The 21,481-nt window shown below is 39.0% G+C and overlaps 1 protein-coding gene across 3 annotated transcripts in view; it reads right to left on the reverse strand.

Moving 5' to 3' along the window:
* Nucleotides 1–21,481, reverse strand: part of SGCD (sarcoglycan delta) — a 910,945-nt gene that overhangs the window by 353,876 nt on the left and 535,588 nt on the right. For all 3 annotated transcript variants that reach the window (XM_038534931.1, XM_038534932.1, XM_038534930.1), the window contains one exon: nucleotides 5,450–5,638. In XM_038534931.1, the coding sequence (XP_038390859.1) occupies nucleotides 5,450–5,638 (189 nt within the window). The remainder of the gene's footprint in view (nucleotides 1–5,449; nucleotides 5,639–21,481) is intronic.

Below are 21,481 nucleotides of genomic sequence, written 5' to 3' on the forward strand. Positions count from 1 at the left end.
AAATAAATCATGTTTTAGACATTGCACTGAACAAATTCAATTTGTCTTCATGAAAAATAGCACTTAGAAAATGGGCAGCATAGTGCACTGATTAAGAGGCTAGGCTCTAGAGCCAGACTCTCTGTGACCTGATCACAGCTTCAATGTTCATTGGCGGCATGACCTTGGGCAAGTTATCTTACTTCTCCAAGCTTCCGTTTCTCTACCTGTAAAATATGGGCAATGGTGGTGCCTTCCTCATAGGGTTTTTATGAGGATTATATGGGGAAATCATTAAGTTCTGAGTTTTTATTAAACAAATAGATGTTCATTTCTTATGTAACCACAAATGGTTGGAATTTTATAATTTTAATGAATGGAGAAACAGAAGTTAGGTTATCTCTTAAACAAGGTATAGAAAACTATCACTTACTGAGGACTTTTCATGTGACCTGTACTGACCAGGTACTGGACATCCAGTATCTCATGCATGTGATCTGCACAAAGGCAACTGACAATCGACAAGCACATATTGGAAGCCTACTGTGTACTGGCACTGAGTTAGAGCTACAAAGATAAATAGAGCATAATCCCTGTTCCTAAGAAGTTTCTGGCATGGTTAGGGCAATAGAGTTGGGTCAGGCAACCTCACCATTCATTTTGATTCCATCATCTGCAAAATGAGGGGATGTGATGAGGTGACTCCTAAGCTTCTCTTTTGTCTAACAATGAATGATTTCATACTCAACTATGCTAAGAGATCACGCCATCTATTGATAATTCCCAAACCTGTAAAATTTTATCACTTAATAACCACTTGTGCTAAATGATATTGTAGATGATCAATATGGAGTATTTAGAGAGGTCTTTGAGGCCACATTATTTGGACTGTGTTGCTAGAATGTGTTGGCAGGAGCAGTCGCCTTCCACAGAGTGAGATCACACATGGGGAAGGCAAAGACCAAAAGATAATACCATAGTGTTCCAACAGGAAGATACCTTATAGTTTTAAATACACCTAGTTCAATGCATTCATTTTTATAATGAATCATTTTATAATGAATCATTTTATAATGAATCAAAGAAAAAAGGTGATGTAGTTCATGGCCATTTTCTGACATGATTCATGTTAGGACTATTTTTTGTTTGTTTTTGAGTAAGCTCAACACCCATCGTGGGCCTTGAACTACTCGCAACCTGGAGATCAAGAGTTGCACACTCCACCGACTGCACCAGCTAACACCTCACTCTGCCCCAATGCTAGGACTTTCTATGCTGCTCCACAATGTATCACAGTGACTAACAGACCAGATTCTAGAGAGACTGCTTGGATTAAAATCTTTACTCTGCCACCTAAGAGCTATGTGATCACAAATCAAGTTATTGAGCTTCTCCCTTGCCTTAGAAAGTTAGTACCATAATATTACCTACTTGCATAAGGATTAAGTTAGATAATACTTAAAATTTGGTGGCACAAAATAAGCCTTCAAAAAGTTATGATGGCAATGATGATAGCAAACACAAACATAGCTTGCTACATGTCAAGCTCCACTCTAAATAGTTTATATTCATCACTTCATGTATTCTTCACAATAAATAGGTAGGTATTTCTATTACTCCCAGGTAACCACAGAAAAGAGAGGCTGAGGAACTTGACAAATTAAGTAGCAGAAGCCAGATCTGTATCTACAGCATCCATCTCCAGAGTATGAACCCTTAAACACCACACTATGGTGTTCGTATCAAGTCTTCCTTGGGTCAGAGGCTACCATAAATGCTCAACACAAATTAACGCACTGAATCTCCATGTCAACCTATGACACAGAAGTAATTATTAAGTTTATATTAAATGTTTACATGAATACAAAATGGAGATCAAACAGAAAGCTGAGACAGTGGAGGGAGAGGGTCATCACATAGTGCAAAGAGAAATGACACGAGTACTGAACATCCTGAACAATCAGGCAACTACTCTATGCAGAAAATCTCAATGGCTATTTCAGATGGGAGAGACATTTGTGACCAGATGAAAGCCACAAAGACAGTGACCATCGTGGCAGCTGTACAGTTTTGTTGAAGAGCCAGATCATTATAGCAATTAGGGAGAGGATTACACTGTAGTGGAAAGGGTTGAGTTTTGAAGTCAAATTTTACTTATTAGCTGACTTTTCTGAGTGCTTTTTATTAAAATGGAGATAACGCCTAATTTATAAAGTTGTTGTGAAAATTAAACAAGTTGTATTTTAAGAGCCAAGCACGGTGACTCATACAATCAACTAACAGAATTAACACTTAGCAAATAGTAATCCACTTGAATAGCACAATGTGTGATTAAACAGGATAATCTGAATTATAGGTGTTCATAGTTTAAGGAGACCACATATTCCCCCATGTAGGTAAAATTGAGAATAAAAAGTATAATATTGCTCTCCTGCCTTGTAACAGACACCAGAATATTCTGTGAAGAACACAGGAGAGTAAAATCATTTGTCTTTTTTTTTTTTTTTAAAGGATTTTCAATTTTTATTTATTTATGATAGCCACACACAGAGAGAGAGAGAGAGAGAGGCAGAGACACAGGCAGAGGGAGAAGCAGGCTCCATGCACCGGGAGCCCGATGTGGGATTCGATCCCGGGTCTCCAGGATCGCGCCCTGGGCCAAAGGCAGGCGCCAAACCACTGCGCCACCCAGGGATCCCAAATCATTTGTCTTTTGATTTACCTCTGGGACCAAGAAAGCTTGGTTGGATGTTTGTCCAGATTGTTCTAATGGAAGGGCTCTTCCAGCATATATCCTTGGGGATGGCACAGAATACAGATCTGACCACAAAGTAAAATTCTAGATATCCAGGCTTGGATAAATTGCCAAGTCCTCCCAAATACTTTTATGTGACATCATTCACTTGGTTCATTATTACGCAGAGGGCTTGATTATACTGTGAACTTTCCCAAATTGCAAATTATTGAACATTCCAGATGTACAAAAAAAATCACTCTTGTCTGTTGACGATATTTTAAAATTCCTGCATAAAATGCTTAACTGTTATCCCATTGATTTCCTTGCTCTTTCACCCAACATACTCCAATATAAAATTGGTTAATACCTTATTCTTTTTCAAGATCTTCACTGTCGGTAAATTACTATTTGTGGAATAGAATTATAATTCTAAAAGAATATGTTTTATACTGTGATTGATGGAAAAATATGCTTTTAACTTGCAGGGAAAGATCAATTTTCTGACACTTCAGCTCTATTTGCTCAAATGCATTATGATTATAAAGCACCAATTATGGCTAATAATGGCATTATTCTCACCTCAGTAAGTACTTGGTTTGGTAAAGCTTTAAGAACTCTTAACTTTGGCGATCAATTTAGTTAACTACAGGAAATAGCCTATTTCAAATAGATTATTACCTTACTGTCATATTGCTCCCCAAGCTCACATACAATCAAAGTGAATTGTCACTCAATATACATTTACATATACCTCTCACTATTAAGCTTGCCAGATAAAACACACTCTAGAAGTCATATTTGTATGATTTGTATGAACTCAAGATTTGAGTTCATATTCTCTATTATATTCACCTCCAATCTTTCAGGTTCTATAAATTAAACTTCACACCAGATTAGGTAAAAAATCATAGAAATAGCCCAAATAGGGGACTAGAAGGCACATGAATTCCAGCTAAGTTCCAAGGGAGAAAGTAATAAATTCTATTTTGCTTTTTGTACCCTACTATCCAACTCTCACCAGCCAGAACCTTGGAATGTTCTAGAATCTCTTCCAATCCCTCATCTCCTACATCTTCATTGAGGTATGCCAACATCATCTTTTAAATGTCTTTTTTATCTTTATTCTCCATTCTACTGCCCTAGTTTCGGTCTTTTCTCATTTAATACTGCAAAAAGCTTTACTACTTTATAAGTTCATGAAACATTTAAAAAAAAAATCATAGGAGCACCTGGGTGGCTCATTCAGTTAAGTGGTCAGTTCTTGATTTCAGCTCAGATCATGTCTCAGGGTGCTGGGATCCAGCCCCATGTAGGGCTCTGTACTCAGCAGGGAGTCTGCTTACAGATTCACTCTCTCCCTCTCCCTTGGCCCCTCACATAACTTGTGCATGTATGTGCTCTCTCTCTCAAATAAATAAATCAATCTTTAAAAAATAAACACATCAGATAACATGCATCTCAACAGATGGGACTTGTGGTCACTTGGACTTGGGAGCAGATGGACTCTGTATACCTCTCAGGGCCATAAGCTCTTAAAAGATGCATTCTTCTCCAAGTTTGTCTGTGAAACACAGGTAAAAATTACTCTCCAGGCTGAGGAGGATAATAAGATAGAGATAAATGGAGCTACAAGAGGATCAACGGTTTTCCCAGGCAGCTAGCTATAGGAATACCAAGCAGATGGAGAAAAGCAGCCTAAGCAGAAAACACTGCCCCAGCAAAGGCAGACAAGTACAACTACACAGAGTGTGTTAAAGATAAAAATGAACTTTATAATCCGGAAAAGACAAAAATCCGCTATCCTACTGAGGACTTTCACATGAAAACTTTACAGTTAGTTGCATTATGGTCACATTTCTTTATCAAAAGGGATTTGTCTTTATTGCCAACCTAATTATTTACTTTTGACATCACAAGAAAGGAAAGGAAAGGAATCTCAGGGCAGCAGATTACTACCCATCATACATTCACTGAGAGTGAAGGTGCTTGTATTGCCAGAATCTCTAAGAAATCTGGGGGGTAGCGGGGGGGGGAACCTTGGGATAATATCAGAAATCCTATTTCCAGGATTTTCTTTTCATTTAAACTTTAACAAGTAAATGTGTAGAGTGCCCCTAACTACAAAAAACAAGAATTTCTTCAAAGAAGCATAAACACAGGTTCTGAAAAAAAGGGAGAGTGGCCACCCTCCTCTCATTTCCATCCTGCTCAGGCAGTGGTAAAGAAAATTGGCGTCCTAAAAATCAAGGAGAATCTCAGTTGACCACAGTAATTAGTTACCAGGCATATATAGACACAGTTAAAACTCAGATAATTCACAAAACTTCATTCTACTCAGATACTGCTACCCTCTACCTCACAAACCCTTTCACAATCACTACCAAAATTTGGGTAAACTTGGTACTTTGATTTTGGCCCCTATGTCTTCCTGCATAATATACTCCAAGGGCTTAAAGACTATAGGATACAGAAACCTGGTTATCAAAACAGAGGGAAAGCATACAAGAGACTGGAAAGGAAGGAAATGCCTCTAAACTGGATACCCAGCTACTGAGGAGTAAAGATTAGACAGAGGAAGATCCCCACAAGGAACCGAACAGAAATATTTTTTAACCAAATGCCAGGCTGCAAGAGATTTTTAAACCAACTACCACCATTTTTCCCATTCCTTCTTCTTGCTGCATGCTTTCCCTTCCCCCAAGAAGAGCTAAAGAAACGTGTCTTTTTACTTACAATTGTGAAGTTCATGACTTTGAGAATCCAGATGGTCATGGCCAAGTTCACCAGTATTAAGATCATCAGGAGTAGGACAAAGAAATACAGGCATCTTTTCCTCCAGCCATAAATGCCCACCTTGTATACCTGTGGCCCCTCAGAGCTGGGCATGGTGCTCCGGTGGTGTGTGTACTGTTCCTGAGGCATCTGAAATAAACGAGGTGAGAGAGAAGCACTCACATTAAACTGCTGAGAGGGGAGAAAAAAAAAAGAAGAAAAAAAAAAATCAACTGATGAAGAGATATGGCTGGCTGCTGTCTGTACGTTTCCACCCTCCTGACAACTCCAAAAATCTGTTTCCTCTGGACAAAAGTGGCTCCTCTGGACGCTGCATGAGTCCTCTCATTTTACACAGCTATCTCTCGTGATGCGTACTGAGACATCCACAGGCACACATACCATGGGAGGAACAGGACTCCTAGGAAGCCATTTTCCAAATAACTCTTAGATTCCAACATCTTTGTGAGGGAGACAAACTAAATCACCTACCCAACTACTAAGGGTAAAATTTAGATTTTGAGAAAATAAATAAACCCCAGCAGTTTAACGTGATGGTATGATAAATACTATTCAGACAATTTATTTTGGGGGGTAAATGATCTCAAATGCAATCATTCTGTTCTGCCAAAAAATCAGAGGAGGAAGTAATAACTCTGATCTTCCGCCTATTTCAGAATTGAAAGGGACGTTGATGGACACAGATTAAGCCTCACTGGATTTAGGAGTCTTCAAATGGTAACTTATGCTTAAATGCCTCCCATGACAGAAGCCTCATTATGTGTTGGCTTAGTCCTTAGGTATTATACAGTTCCAATTGTAGTCAATCAACTTATTTACTTACTTGTTATTTTTATTTTATGTTATTTTATTTTGTAAGAATTTATTTATTCATGAGAGACACACAGAGAGAGGCAGAGACATCGGCAGAGGGAGGAGAAGCAGGCTCCATGCAGGGAGCCCTATGTGGGACTCAATCCCAGGACCCCCAGGTCATGCCCTGAGCCAAAGGGACATGCTTAACCACTGAACCACCCAGGTGTCTCTTTATTTATTACGTTTAATCAACTCATTTAATAAACATAAAGGAGGCTCAAAGTCAAGGAAAATGTGAATATGCCTTCCAGGAGTTTGCAGGCTAATGGGAGGAATGAACTCATTAAACAGTGATTATAGTACAATGAGATAAGTTAGAAAAATATTTGTCAATATTAAGTAATATACTAATCCCCTTTAAAGTAAGAAAGCATTCCCTAATCCCTGTTGTTGACACAAATGATCTTTATACTAGCACTACTAATTGGATATCAACACAAATCTCAGTAAACTTATCACTTCTATAAAATTCTAAAACCAAAACAAATTTTAAAATTAAATACAAACAAAGCTACTAACGTGTATCATTCAAAATGGACAATAATGGTCTACTGCAAAGGATGAGGATTTCCTAAAACTAAGTGTCATAACGTGGTACTCAGGGCTTAGCACAGCATCTAGGGGTGAGTAGATCATCCCTACTCTGTCATGAGACACATGACAACACAGCCCCTTCTACTTTACTCTATGCAAATATGTGCAACCTTTGAGATCTTTACTTCATTTGGCCCTCTCGTAGGCATACTGCATTCCCTAAGAATAAAGATTACATTTATTTATTTTCATCTTTGTCAATAACAATTTGTGGGGTACCTGGGTAGCTCAGTCATGTAAGCCTCTAACTCTTGGTTTTGGCTCAGGTCCCAATCTCACTGTCCTGAGATCAAGTTCCATAGGAAGCTCTGCACTCAGCAAGGAGTTGGCCTCAAATTCTCTCTTTCCTCTTCGTCCTTCCTGCTTGCTCTCTCTCTCAAATAAATAAAATCTTTTAAAAAATAGCAATTAAATTTGTTACATGTGGTGCCAAAGTGAACATGATGACAAACAAAATATGAGTCCTAAAATCACATCTTTGGCTATAAGGTCATCTTCCAGATGGGTTGGAATGTGATTATTTTAGTTTTTAGATAATTATTAAAATGGATGCAAAAAATCTAAAAATCCCCTTGAGAACTCAAGGCCTTTGGACATAAGTGGAATTCCATTGAAAATCCCAACGAATTCTTTTTTATGGTCAGTGGGAATGCTGTGAAGTTCTACATGACATATGTTTTGTTCTGGATACTACCCTAGTACCATAATCAGGTCTTCACATGAGTATTTATTTGAATATACATGTATGGCATGAATGAGTAAAAACCAAATACATAGATGATGAATGAATGAATGATTTTCTGTCTGCTATAAAAGCTTCTTCTGTATGGGGGTGTATGGAGGTGTAAGCCAAACACCACATGAGAATTCATTTTTAGTATCCTTGCACATTTTCACTTTAGTGAAACCCAAGTACTGGGTTCCCAAGTAAGCACTGAACTTCATGCTACAAGAGGATCTCCATTTCATAACTCAGCTCCTTAGAATATTGTAGATCAGGGCTGGGCTGTAACAACATGGAAACACAACAAAGTCTTCGCTCACTGGCTTCTTTTAATACATCAAGATCAATTGGAAGGGGGAAAAAGGATCTTATAAGTTGGAAGGAAATTAGGCCTTTCTTTTCCATATAAAACATATTCTGTAAGTTAAGGAAATGAGTACGGAATTTTAAAATCCTATCTGTAAGGTCCCTTAATCCCAATGAACTAATTTTATGAATGAGCTGATTTAAGACTAGAGTTGACCCTCTTGTGCATGGACACGGGGCCTGTGTGGTAGGGCAAGGACAAGAATAACAGTATTGGACTCTTGCAGGGATGATGAACAATGAGAAATTCTTCACCAACGAGGGTGCAGACCCTGGAGATGTCGCCCCCCCCCCCCCACACAACAACATGGTACTCTTTCTTTGACATTTGCCCCAACCAATATAAGAATTACATAATTTAGCTATAAAGAGGAGATGACATGTTCAATAAACACTTATAAAGAGACAAGGGATATGGATATCAAACTTGTCATTTTTTTTTTCATAAAGATTGTTAGACCTTGACAGAATGCAATGATCGTGTCTCTATTAGGGTTTCTCAATCCCAGGTGTGCATCAAAGACAGCTGTGGAGATTTTAAAAACCTGTATGCTCATGTTGATCCAGTAATAATCACAAAAGTAGAATCCAGGCATCAGCATTTTTGAAGGATCCCATGTAAACTTAAAGTATAGACAAGGTTGCACACCACTGGTCCAGAATAATATCTCTCAACCCTGACTATGCATCAGGCTCCAAAGTAAACCTCTGATAAATACAAATTCTGAGCTCGACCATGGAATCAGAATTGCTTAAAAAAAAAAAAAATCCCTACATATTCCAAGCATTTGGGTCTACTCCTCTTAAAAAAAAATGGGCTTTGGTAATTTTTTTAATAGTATGACCATTTCAATACAAAAGGCTTGAAACAAATTCTAGAATACTGAACAGCAAAAAAGTAGAGCTTCTCTGAGGGCTTGGAAGAACACTTGGACTCCTAGGAACCACAGATTTTGTTCACTGTGTTAAATGACTAATTTAAGTACTCAAAGACAGGAAGCATAAGCGAGTCTCTTTCAAGGCACACAACAAATTAAAAGCTGAGTGAAAATTAGAATTCAGATCCCTCATGCATGGTGTAGTAGCCTACTCTGTATGTCATAAGGGCTCTTGCATCACCACCACAGCACCTGCCTGATTTAATGAGCCACATACAACAAAATCCTCCAGTTTACAGCTCAGAAGAAAAGGAAAAAAGAAAGAACAGGGAAGGGAGCGAGTAATTTCATACAAATGGTTACAACAGGAAGCTATGCCAACTAAACATAGGAAATGGGTATGTCTGTTAATAATGCACAGAAAAGGAAAATTTAGACATGCTGACATTAATTTTTCTAGGCAAAACTGAAACATGTTGAGATGATAAAAACCTCAGAAGAAAGATAATCTCCAACCTGTGTTTCTTTTTGATCCTCCCCAGCAGAAAACCCTCTGGGCAATGAAGTTGAAGTTTTAAGTTCTCTGTTTGGTCAGGCCTCTTTCATGACTCTGGGAGGCGCTCTAGTAATGCATTAACAGTATCATCCATTTTTATAAAATTGGCTAAAAGACGTTTTAATTACTACGAGTTAAGACCTTGTATTTTTCAAACTCCCCTTTTGTTGGGTAGCTTTGGAGGATTTACATTAATTTTGGAGGTCTAACTAACAGGAAGGTAAACTGGGGGTTTCTATGGTTTGGTTGCAGTAGTATTTATATCATATGCAGACAATTCCCTGTAGAGGTACATTATTTCTAGTCCTCCTAGTGTAGGAATCTCTTCTACCCTTTGTGTGAACTCACCAAGCAGAGTGTCATGAAGGTACAGGACCTAAGCACACAGTGTGATATAAACGTGTCGTATGATGGCCAGCACCAGAAATATATGGGTAGTGCAAAAGCCAGAATGTAGTTGGATTTTTTTTCAAAAAAAAAAAAAAAAAAAAAAGAATCAGATATCAGATTTTACATATCAGATATGTAAAATTTCAAGTAAGATTCAATTCTGACACCTAGTCAAAACATAGATTCTCTCCTGACAAGAGTATATTCAATTCAGCATATAAAATGATAAATGCTCCACAGTTTTTTTTTTATGGGAATCATGGAAAATAGAATTGGAATTTTTATGTTTGCAGGCTATGTACACTATGTGTTTATCTTCTGTGTGTGTGTAAAGTTTCATGCTTTACACATCACAACCAGCAATAATAAAAAATTCAGTTCTGTTGAAATTGCCATAAGAGACAACAATCTTTCTATTGTCTATACCAGAAAGTGATAGTGCCAAACAGCTGTCATATAAAGAGGTAATCAAAGGCTATGCAACCAAAAAGTGTAGAAAAAGTATGTCACTCAATTAATCACAATATTATTTTTCTAGATTTTATGATTGGCCTTTTAAAAATACTAATTTAATTTCCTTTCTCATTATAAGCATATTTCATGTTTTTAATTTGTATTTCTCATTGTTTAGGTCTCCCCCTCCTTAAACAGCCCAACAAATTGTTTAGGCTTCAGGCCTCACAAAACCTGGATCCTCCTCTAGTCCCTCCCATAAAGGACCCCATGGCATATACAGCAAGACCTCAGTATAACATCATGATGAGACATCATCACTTGGCTGAGCAGAGTGGACTGCATTGTTATCTTTCACTGGGAGTAATTTTTGGACTTTTGAGCAGATAAGAACACTATGCGGAAATTGATTCAATGAACATTCCTAGGGCCCACACCAAGAAATTCTAAGTCTACAGTTCATCCCAGGAATCTGTTTTTAACAAGCACCAAAACTGATTTCAATCTCTGTGGCCCAGAGACCATGCTTTGAGAACATGAATTTAGATCTAACAGATACATTCCTGGCCCAATCTTTGCCTCTACTTGCATTGTTTCTCATGAGATCACCCATTTTCCTCCCATATGTGTGTGTGTGTGTGTGTATTTTATAAGAATATGGAAACATATATATGTAATAACTACACACACAAGTACATTTTTTAAAAATCTCTGCCATCCTTCACATTTTCACTGTGTTCCTACCCTGGAGCTTTCATTTCCACTGTCCTCTTTCAGCAGTATATTGAATATTATGCCTTTTGCAATCTTTGGTGTCTTGGTTCTTGGTTTTTAAACATACAGAGATGTTTTCTGCCATGAAAAAGAAATCTCAGCTTACCTGCATCTGTTGGCATGCACTAGGCATGTGAATTTTACAAAGGAGTCCCTCTATATCCCCAAACACTCTCTTCTTGGGAATCATAAGACTAATACTTTCCACCAGTCTTTGGGAACTTCTTTACATTGTTATACAACATATTTTACAGTGAGATATGTCATTTCTCTGAATATATCCTAAACACTTTTAAGTATTTAAAAGTTCTTTAAAATACAGTAGCACCTAAACCACGGTGTATTTATGTGTATAATTACATGAAATTATATGTGTGCATAGATACACATAGATTTGATGAATGAACAAAAATAAAGCCAAGACCAAGTAACAAAACACATCCTCCAATGTCAAAAAGCTATAAGGTCACAAGGAAAGAATAAAAATTTACACAACTTTGCTCCCTTTCCGAATGAACAGGAAATTATACTGATGTAAAGTAGGTTTAAATCCAAAGCATTATTCAACTCCTTCATGGGGCTATTTTCAGTGTTTACCTGTTTATAAAACAAACAAATAGCTACTAGACAATCCTGTATTGCCCCAGTTCTTGCATTTCATCAGTTGACATAAGGATGATGGAAGGTCCTGGGGCAGAAATTCACATAGCTGGCACACTGTGTGAGGCAGAGTGCATATTCTAGGCTAATACTGCTATAAGCCCTTGCTTTGTCTATATTCAGTATTTTATTTCAGCAGGTTTCTTCTTCAGGAAGAGAACACGTGTTTTCCTATTCTCCCCCCAAATAAAAGAGTTACCTAGAGAATAGTTACAAAATCTGCATTATCAATTTGTTACAGAAGAACACATTATGTTTTGAGAGATGATTAAAAAATAATCAGCAAACTTTCTAAAGACACATATAATGCCATCAAGTTTCCTGATGATTTTTCTCTTAGACCTATAAAATTTTATGGGCCATGATCTGCTCTACTAGTAAGGTAGAGTTACGAACAAGGAGGCGTTGATGTGCATTTTACTAATACTTGCTAGACTTTTCAGCCCACTAGCCTTTAGAAATATCTTGTTCCATAAGAGCATTTAAGGGAGTGCCAATGAGTGCAATTCTCTGTAAAGTTACAGAGGAGGGCACAGGTCTAGCCTTTAAGGAAATCCCCAATCGCAATCTATTTTTTTCAGTCAAGGAAAAAAATATTTTTAATGACCTATTATGTGCCAAGTACCACAGCAGAGTCTAGAGCTATGTCGGGCTTCAAAAGAATGAGTAGGATTGGGTTTCTGGTTTCTTCAAGCTTGTACTTTCATGGGAGAGATGGACCATACTCAAGTAAATCAATTAAGCCATTGTAACTAAGTGAGGCGCTAAGAAGGAAATGAAGAGGATTCCACAGTTGAGAATGGAGGGGACTCATTCTGGCCGGGGAAGGCCAATCCGACAAAGTGACAATTAAGGTGGGGGCCGGAGGTTGAACGGGTTTTTCAGCAGAGGGCACAGCAAGCATTCTGGCCTCAAAGACCTGCTTAAATGAATCAGGGTGGCTGGCAAGGCTGGCACTGAGTGAGCTTAGAGGACAGAGTAAGGGACCAGTTTGCAGAGAGAGTCAGTGGCCTACCTGTACCGTCCATATCTTGTAAGTTATAATAAGGAGTAATGAATAAAAATGGCCTGACTTATAAATCTATCATCTTCTCCCAAAATAAGACAAACAATACAAATCAAAAGAGCAAGGGATTGTGGATAATGACGCTGCATGTTAATATTTCCAGTGCATTTATAAGTAAACATGAATCAGATCTCTGTAGATGATTATAACCAGTTTATGTAAAATAACAGGCATCCATTCCCACACCACTGTGTCACAGTATCTGGATCCCAGACTGCAGGATCACAGTCATTTTGGATTATTTTGGCACGTAAGTCGTTTTCCATTAGCTGTGGAAATTCCATTAGCTTCAAAATTCTTAATTTTGAAGTCTCTGATTTAAAACTATCTGCTTTCCAGGGTTGTTTTCATTCAGCCATCCGTATGACACATTAGTCTTGGTTTGTTAATATTTGGCACGATTTAGACAATTGTAACAAACTCGTTACTTTTAGTTGTGATATAACAATCAACACTTCTTTTCTTGTAAAATTCATCCAGAAGAGCAAGGGCTTGTTCATGTGAAATGGTCTAAGAATGGTATCTTTTTTTTTTTTTTTTTTTTTTTTTTAAAAAGCACATATGTGGATTACTTTAAAAGTGTGGTATTCCATATTTTAGTTTTCTAAGAATTTGAGTGAGTGTTGAACAATTTTTACTGAAAAAAATTAGACAAGTGCGTGTATTTTTTTTTTAAAGCCTAAGAGTATATAGTCAGGAAAAATTAAAGACTTTTTATTTGAGGGAGACTGAGTGTGTGTGCACGAGAGGGAGGAGGGACTGAAGCAGAGGAAGATACAGAATCTCAAGCAGACTCCATGTTGACAGTGGGGTCCAGTGAGGGCTCGATCTCACAACTCTGAGATCGTAACCTGAGCCAAAACCAAGAGTCGGACACTTAACCGACTGAGCCACCCAGTTGCCCCTCAAGGTTTTTCATTTGCACTTTTAGCTTCTCTCTGCAGAATCAATTACCAGTTTTTAAAAATCTTTATAGAGGGATCCCTGGGTGGCGCAGCGGTTTGGCGCCTGCCTTTGGCCCAGGGCACGATCCTGGAGACCCGGGATCGAATCCCACGTCGGGCTCCCGGTGCATGGAGCCTGCTTCCCCCTCTGCCTGTGTCTCGGCCTCTCTCTCTCTCTCTCTCTCTGTGCTATCATAAAAAATAAACATTAAAAAAATCTTTATAGAAATGTTCAATACTAAGGCTTAATTCAACATGTACATTCAACATATACCCATTTAAATTTTCCTTTTTTACCCAAAGAAGGGCATATTTACTGCTTTTGGTTGTTCTCAGTGCACTTAATATAGCTAAGCGATAGTCCCATGAAAATATACAGACACTTGTTTTATTTTTAAGTTCAAACAGTTTTAAATTATAGGGATGTATGATATTTAACTTAGCCAATTCCCTAGTTGTTAACATTGATTGAGGTTGTTTCCCATAATTTTTTGTAACCAGGGCTTATTTTAACAAATACTTATCAGATACTATCATGTATGACACAAGATACTAGCAGTAAAAAGATGCTCTGTTTCTTGGACCTTCCAGTCTAATGGGGGAAACAATAAACAGAAAAACAAACAAATATGGAATTTTAAACTCAGCCTTGGGAAGAAGTCTCAGGAAAGAAAAAAAAAGGAAAGCAGGAAAAGGGGACGAACCATGAGTGAGAGGCTCCTGTTTCTTAGATGGTCAGGGAAAACCTTTTTAGTGGAGAGATTTGTGGCCGGGGGGCAGGGGCAAAGCATCAACAAGTAAGAAAGTAAATTATAAAGACATCTAAGGGAAGCACTATGGCCAGAGGAAACAATATAAGCAAGTGCAAAGGCCCCGAGGTGGGATTTCACTGTGGAAGGTTGAAGGACAAAGTGGCTAGACCAGAGCAAAGAAAGGGGAAAGTGTTTGAAAATCAGCTTAGGAGTACAGGCAGAAGGAGTGCACACTGGGTCTTACAAACCACAATCAAAACCTGAAAAAAGGATACAGATTGTGATGGTAAACTATCAGAGAACTGAAGAATCAGAGGAAGAGGATCTGATCTTCACTTCGCATCATTTCAGCAGATCTGTAAGGAACAGACTGCTGGGACAAGAATGCAGGTGGAGAAATCAGGCTCCTGTGACTACTGCTATCACCTCAGGTTGGGGGACAGGAGCCCAAACCAGGGCAGTGGTATAAGAGAAATACAGTATTTGGAAAGTAGAGCTAATGGGACTTACCCAAACTTCCTTGGTGTGTTAAAGACAGCAAGAATTTGAACCCGGAATGTCTAGCTTAAATACCAATTCTCTTACTTCTTACGTTAAATGCTTCCACATCCATGTGTATATGTGCTCAGAACAGCATGATGACTCATTCAAAACATGTTTTGGTAACAGTGTGAGCTCGAATTTCTCAATACAAATATTAATTTTAAGACAATTTATCAATACTACAAATCCTATAGCAACTACTATATTTCAGGCAGGGTACATGTTCCCTAAGTACAGGCAGTTTTCCCAGGTAATAAGCCAACTTTGATAGGTCTATGAAACCCACCAAATTTTACAGCATCATAAAAAAAGAGCTATAACAAATTAGGCACATCCTTTTATAGCGATTCGACAGTTGCATAAAATTAGCATTGATCCAGATCTTCCTTGACAATTGTATTTGGTAAGGATCTTTAGCTGTGCTCTCTAATATTTGCAATGAAATCTGTGGTCTGAAAGGAAATGTTCATCTCATTTTTACTCATGTAATTTTTTCTAAAATCAAGGTGTCCAGAAACAAACATGCTAACAATAATAATGAAGTTATTATGTACTTAGCTAAGTACCTTACATGCCTCCACATATGTATATAGCTATGTCTATTGAGCTATAACTTAGTTCCAGGGAAATACACAGAAGTTAACTACCAAGCTCTGATTTTACAAAAATCTGTACATCTGTGTAAACGCTATTCAAAGTAGGTAAAAAAAACAAAACAAAACAAAACAAAAAACAAAAAACAAAGTAGGTAATGTTTCCATAATCCTAGAAAGTTCCCTCTTGGCCTTCCTAATTAATCCCCATCCCCAGAGGCAGTGACTATTGTGATTTCCATCACATTTAAAATTTTAAATCTCATGTACAGTTCTATGATGTGATTACTCCAAGGAATATCTGACTTTGAAACCTGTGCTCTACGCATGCTGTCCTATTGCATTTTTGCTAATACCTATCCATCTCAACTGTGCCCTCTAAGAGAATCAGGTTATAATGCCTTACTTTCTTTCCTATTCATCTAGAATGGTACTTTATGTACCACCTTTAAAAGAATTGGGGGAAAAATAACAGTCTTTCAAATAATTTTCTATCTTCTGTGGTTCAGACAAGAAATCCTACAGGAAAGACTGTTATTGTAAACACCAGATTGGGGTTAGTGAATAGTGGACACAAGCCTTCTCAAAGGAACAGGAACTGTTCAGATTGTACTAACTGCCATGCCCTGGGAAACGAGACCAAGGATGCCCTTTGTTAGCACCTTCTAGATTATCTAGATTTGTACATAATATCTCAAAATGTCAAATGCTTTGTAATTGATTAAAAAAAGAAAAATATAAGCACCACTCTGTGACCCAAAATGTGCCTTTAGGTCAGCCCTCAGACTTCTAGTTTGTGATCTGCAGTTTATATCCTCAGCCTAGGAAACACCAGGTGTAGCTTTGTCCACAACAGCAGTGATGCCACAGATCTCTGAAGTTCAGGTTCAACTTTCAGAGTTAATATCTGTCACTACAGGGTCCAAGTTATAAGCTGACTGGTTTGTCCCTGGCATTTCTGACCACCAAGGGAAGCAAATGACCTGGGTCTGAACTGAACCAACAAACAGAGAAGAAACTTTCTCAATAGAAAAACTGGCAACAGGAAGATAGGATGAAATTTAAAAGAGAGAGAAAAGGAGAGAGTGCTAGAAAGAGTACAGGACAAGAGAGATGATGGCAGACAACCCCAGGTATGAGCATGAAGAAAAGCAGCACAGTATGGCACTGCTCCTCAGATATTTAAGCAATCCTCTCACCAAATATGCCATGACCAGGATCATGACCCTAACCAGAGTTAGGACAATGGGGTGGCGTTGAATGCTTGCTCAGACAAAAGAGCCAACAATTGATATTTATTTACTCAGAGCTCCAGAAAAACAGCTTCAGTGGCTAAAGACTTCAACCTCAGCAACTGGCTAACGGCAGGGTTTCCAGGAATTCAGAAATATGTTATTTGGAAGTCAGGGTGCTCATGAAAGAGTCTGATGCTATCATCTAGCAAAGGTAAGTGGTCTGAACAAGTAGGGAGTTTCTAATCCCCGGCAATATAGTTTTTTTCGGGAAACTCTGCTTGTGTTAATAGGTGCCACTGCATTATCGGTCAAAAAAGAATAAAGCCATAGCTTCCACATCCACCTGCACACCCAGAACTCCATTAGGACAACTACCAGCAAAGATTTCTGAGCAAACCAATCTCACAGGATTTATACACTTGGTGAACTGTAGTGACATGTTCCTCCCTGAGTCCTGCAAACCTCTCTGACAGCAGGCCAGGGGCCACAGATTACATGGCTTCCTTTATATAAGGCGATTCACACTTGGCAACAGAAATGTGAAACAGTAATGAAGACGATCACCTTTCTGTGTGGCACCAAAGGTGAAAGAAAGAGGAGAGTAGAATCTTTCGAGAAATCCAGGCAATACAAAAAAAGTAACTTGGATCAATCAACATAAAACATTCTCCCCTCTGCTGATTATGCCCATACTTCTTTTCATTTGCCTCTTTCATTCTTTGGCAGTTTATCTCATGCTCTCTCAGTTAATATTAAATATGTGTGTGTGTCCCCCTCTGCTATAAGATCTGCCCACCTTTCATTCTTCTTTCCTACTGTACTGCTTCTCCCATAAAATCGCTCTCTCCCCCTTTGGTTAATAGATGTTCGGTGCTCTGTTCACGGAATATGCACTTGGCAGATGAGTGGAATGGAGTCCAGGGAATCATATTTTTGTCAGGAGGAAGTTAACTGGAATGTATTCAAGAAGGATAAAGATAACAGCACAGGAAAAGACGAAGGACAGATGAAATAATTCAAGATGCCCAGCCTTGAGAAAGGGAGAGAAAGACATTCATAAGAAAATGGGAGAACTTTAGAATTACAAAAATCATACATTCTGAGAAACAGAGAACACTCTAGAGGCATCTGATCCCATTTTACAGGTGGTCAAACCGAGATCCAGTCATTAGTGAAGCCAGGACTTATCCCAGGCTTTCTGACCACCTCTACGTCTCTTCTCTTTCTTTACCACGCTTCTGTACCAAGTATCATAACCAATTTCAAATGTGGCTCCAGAGACCGTGACAATGGCCACAAATCACAAAGTATAGGAATCCAATTTGGCTCAATTTGAGGACACCTGAGGTGGGAAACAACACCCCAGCTGCCTCGCAGTGTAGTGAGGTTCTCCGTCACTGGAGGCACTGCCATCACCTCTGGCTGACACCTGTCTGCAACGCTATACGTGGCATCCCTGCAGTGGATACTGATTTAGCCGTGGCGGGGGGAGGGAAACAAATTCAGCTCTCTGCACCAGTGTCTCGCTTCAAAATAATCACTCAGAGAGCTTTTAAAAATATAGAGGCTCTCCAACTCTAGTTTCTGAAGTTCTGATTTAGGAGGTTTTGAGAAACCATGGAAGCTGGTGATTTCTGAGGAATCTTCTAATACTAAGATTCCATTATAATTTTACTTTCCCTTTTTTTGGAAGCAGGTTTCCAAAGTATTCCTTAAGCTATCATTGCTGAGACAATGCATGTATCATGTAGTCCACACCAGACTTATGGTCAAGGGACAAGAAACATTACCAATGTCTCAGAGTGCCTGTGCCCCTTAGGCCATCCTTTGATCTCAGTGTTCACTTTTCTGATCTCAGTGTTCCCTCCTTTAAAGTGGAAGAAATGGATTATTAGAACAGTGTTTTTCAAATGTATTTGTTTGTTTGTTTGTTTTTTTAAACATTTGTGGCCAAAACTGTCCATGCCTATCCTACAAACATCCTTTCTGGCATTCACTGGTGATAGAACATGGAGAGAAAATAATAAAAAAATAATTTAAAAATTTTAAAAATAACATGGAGAGGCTCATTCTCCATCAGAAAGCTCTTGATCTGAATTTTTTTGGACTTCTACTTCATATCCAGAGGGTAATACGTGGTTGGCTTTAACTCATTATAGTAATATCATTGCATGGGGCCAGTGAGTACATGATCCAGTACTGGGGGTGTATTCTGAGATGTGAGGCAAAGTCTCATAGGAGAGGTATTTTCCCCTTTATGCCTTGCTACCTTTGCTCTGACTTGAAAAGGATACGTGGACATGAGCACAGGAAGTTCAGCTGAAGAGCTCAGGACAGTGAAGCAGAAAGTTGGCTTTGGTCACTGGGGACATTGCTCAGCTGCTGAAACAGCTCTGACTGCCTAGGTATAGTCTACACCTCTCTACACCTAAAGCAATGTGAGCATTAAGACTTCTGTGAGCAGAGTTTCTATCATCACTTGCAACCAAACAAGTTTCACCTATACTGCACTAAAATTCTCTTTTCAGATGAAATCTCCTGCAAAACTCCAATATATGGAGCAAGTAAAAGTGGCGGGGCTCCATTAGAAATGCTAGAAATGCAGTTGGGGTGTTTTCATCCCCCCCCCCCAGATTCCTGTAGAGGTTCTTCAAGGAGCCAGAACCAGCCAGGATCAGCATGTTGACCCCAGGAGGGATCCTCAGATCTTCCCTGAGATCTGAGAGTTCTGCATCAAATTTGTTCTTGTGTTTTTCTTTTGATGTGCTTATTTGTGCAAATTTTGTCCTAGAAAATACAGATCCCATTCATTCCTGACCAATGTCTACTACCATAGAGCTCTGGTGTCTGTGTTTGCATTAACTTGTGTTATCATGTGGGCAGCAAGTGATTCCATTATCATTGTCATGAAGAGAGAAAGGAGTGTGAGAGAACATAAAATGGCACAAAAGCCATGGAAGAATCAAGTGTCCAACCAGGATACAAGAATGTAAGAGTGCTGAAATCAAAGTAATTTCCAAAGTCACTGTTAGTCCCACGTTCATGGCATAAACCTTATTAAATTCTAATAATACATTTTCTACATAAAAAAATGTTGATCATCTAGATGTTATTAGATGAGTTTCTTTGTATTTATTTCAAAAATCTGTTTTAGTGCTCTATCTGTTCAAGAATGATGAAGATAAGAGGCAATATCTAGGTAGTTATTTCTGGTTTGTGTCTATTTAAATGACAGTATAATCAAATCATTAGATCAACCGTGAGAAAATCAATCCCCACTCTGCTATAAAAGGGGTCTTCATATTACTCATACTCAAGAAGTTCTGAACTACAGGAGGGCCCAAATCCCTTCCAGATGGTCAAAGTCATAATTCTATAAACCTCCTAACCTCATGAAACTAGTATTAAATACTTTCACCAATAATGTGGTATATGACCTTGGAGATGTTTCTTAAAAAAAAAAAAAAATCATTCATCAAAATGAAGCAGATGTATTCACTTTATATTATTTTGAAAAAGTGTGTCTTTCTGATAAAGTGTCCATGGGCAGGGCCTAGAACAAAGTGCTCCCTGCAATCACTCAACATCTCCACCTGGTCCTTTCACTCAACACCCCCAGGGGGAATATCTCTACATGGAAACATATGGGTTAAAAATAAAGCCTGAAGAGCAGGCTCCCTCCTTGCTTAGGAAATTTGAACCCTCGGGTGTTGCCATTCTTACAAAATGCGCTGATTGCTTCCAGAAGGCACAGCAGGGCAGACTGACCATGGGGTCTCCCATTGTGTCAAGGGTAAAACAATTCTCCTCACCTGAGGCCACGGTTTATCCACACACTTCAAGCCGAATGGATCAGTGCCTGCTGGTTTGCACTGTTTCTAGAATATGTGCTTCCTTCCCGCGCAAGATCTCCTCCCTCTGCCCTGCCTGCCCAGTGCGTGGTATGGCCACTCCTCTCTCCTGTTACCCACACCTCAGCCCCGGATTTCTCCCTGTCCACCTTCCCACCCCCTTCCTTTTCCTTTCAAATGTCAAGGGAGCTTGACTGGCCCCTCCTCTACTTCTAAAAAAAGGGAAACTATAAAGTTTCTTCCAAGTTTTAGGCACTGCCGTTCATAATCCTGCAACCCGGAGCTGCCATTTCACGCCTGCTCCACTCAGTGCTTGACGCGCACTAAATTTAGACGAATATGACATTAGAGCTCACTTGAGTCTCCTTTTTCACCGGCAGTGGGCTTGGCTATGGTTCACATCGGTTCCTAATCTGTCTTGGCATTTTGCTCACCCAGTAGGCACTTAGGAAAAACACAAATGTAGTCACTGTCTATGCTGGTGTCCAACCGCACTCCCAAAAGTCCCAAGCCTGCTCCACCCAACCCAACACAAAGACGAGGCTGATGAAGAAAATATTTGTGTGCCATGTCTTGGAGTAAGAAACCCTGCTGCCAGGCATTTCCCAATCCCCTCCTCCAACTGCAAAGCTGTGGAGAAAATGAAATTGCTGGCCAAGAGGGATGGCTTCCCACCAACAGGACACAAGGTCTGCCTGCTTGTGTGTTTTACACAGAAAAAGATCTGAAGAACTCCAG

Source organism: Canis lupus, chromosome 4, assembly GCF_011100685.1.
Source record: "Canis lupus familiaris isolate Mischka breed German Shepherd chromosome 4, alternate assembly UU_Cfam_GSD_1.0, whole genome shotgun sequence".
NCBI lineage: Eukaryota > Metazoa > Chordata > Mammalia > Carnivora > Canidae > Canis > Canis lupus.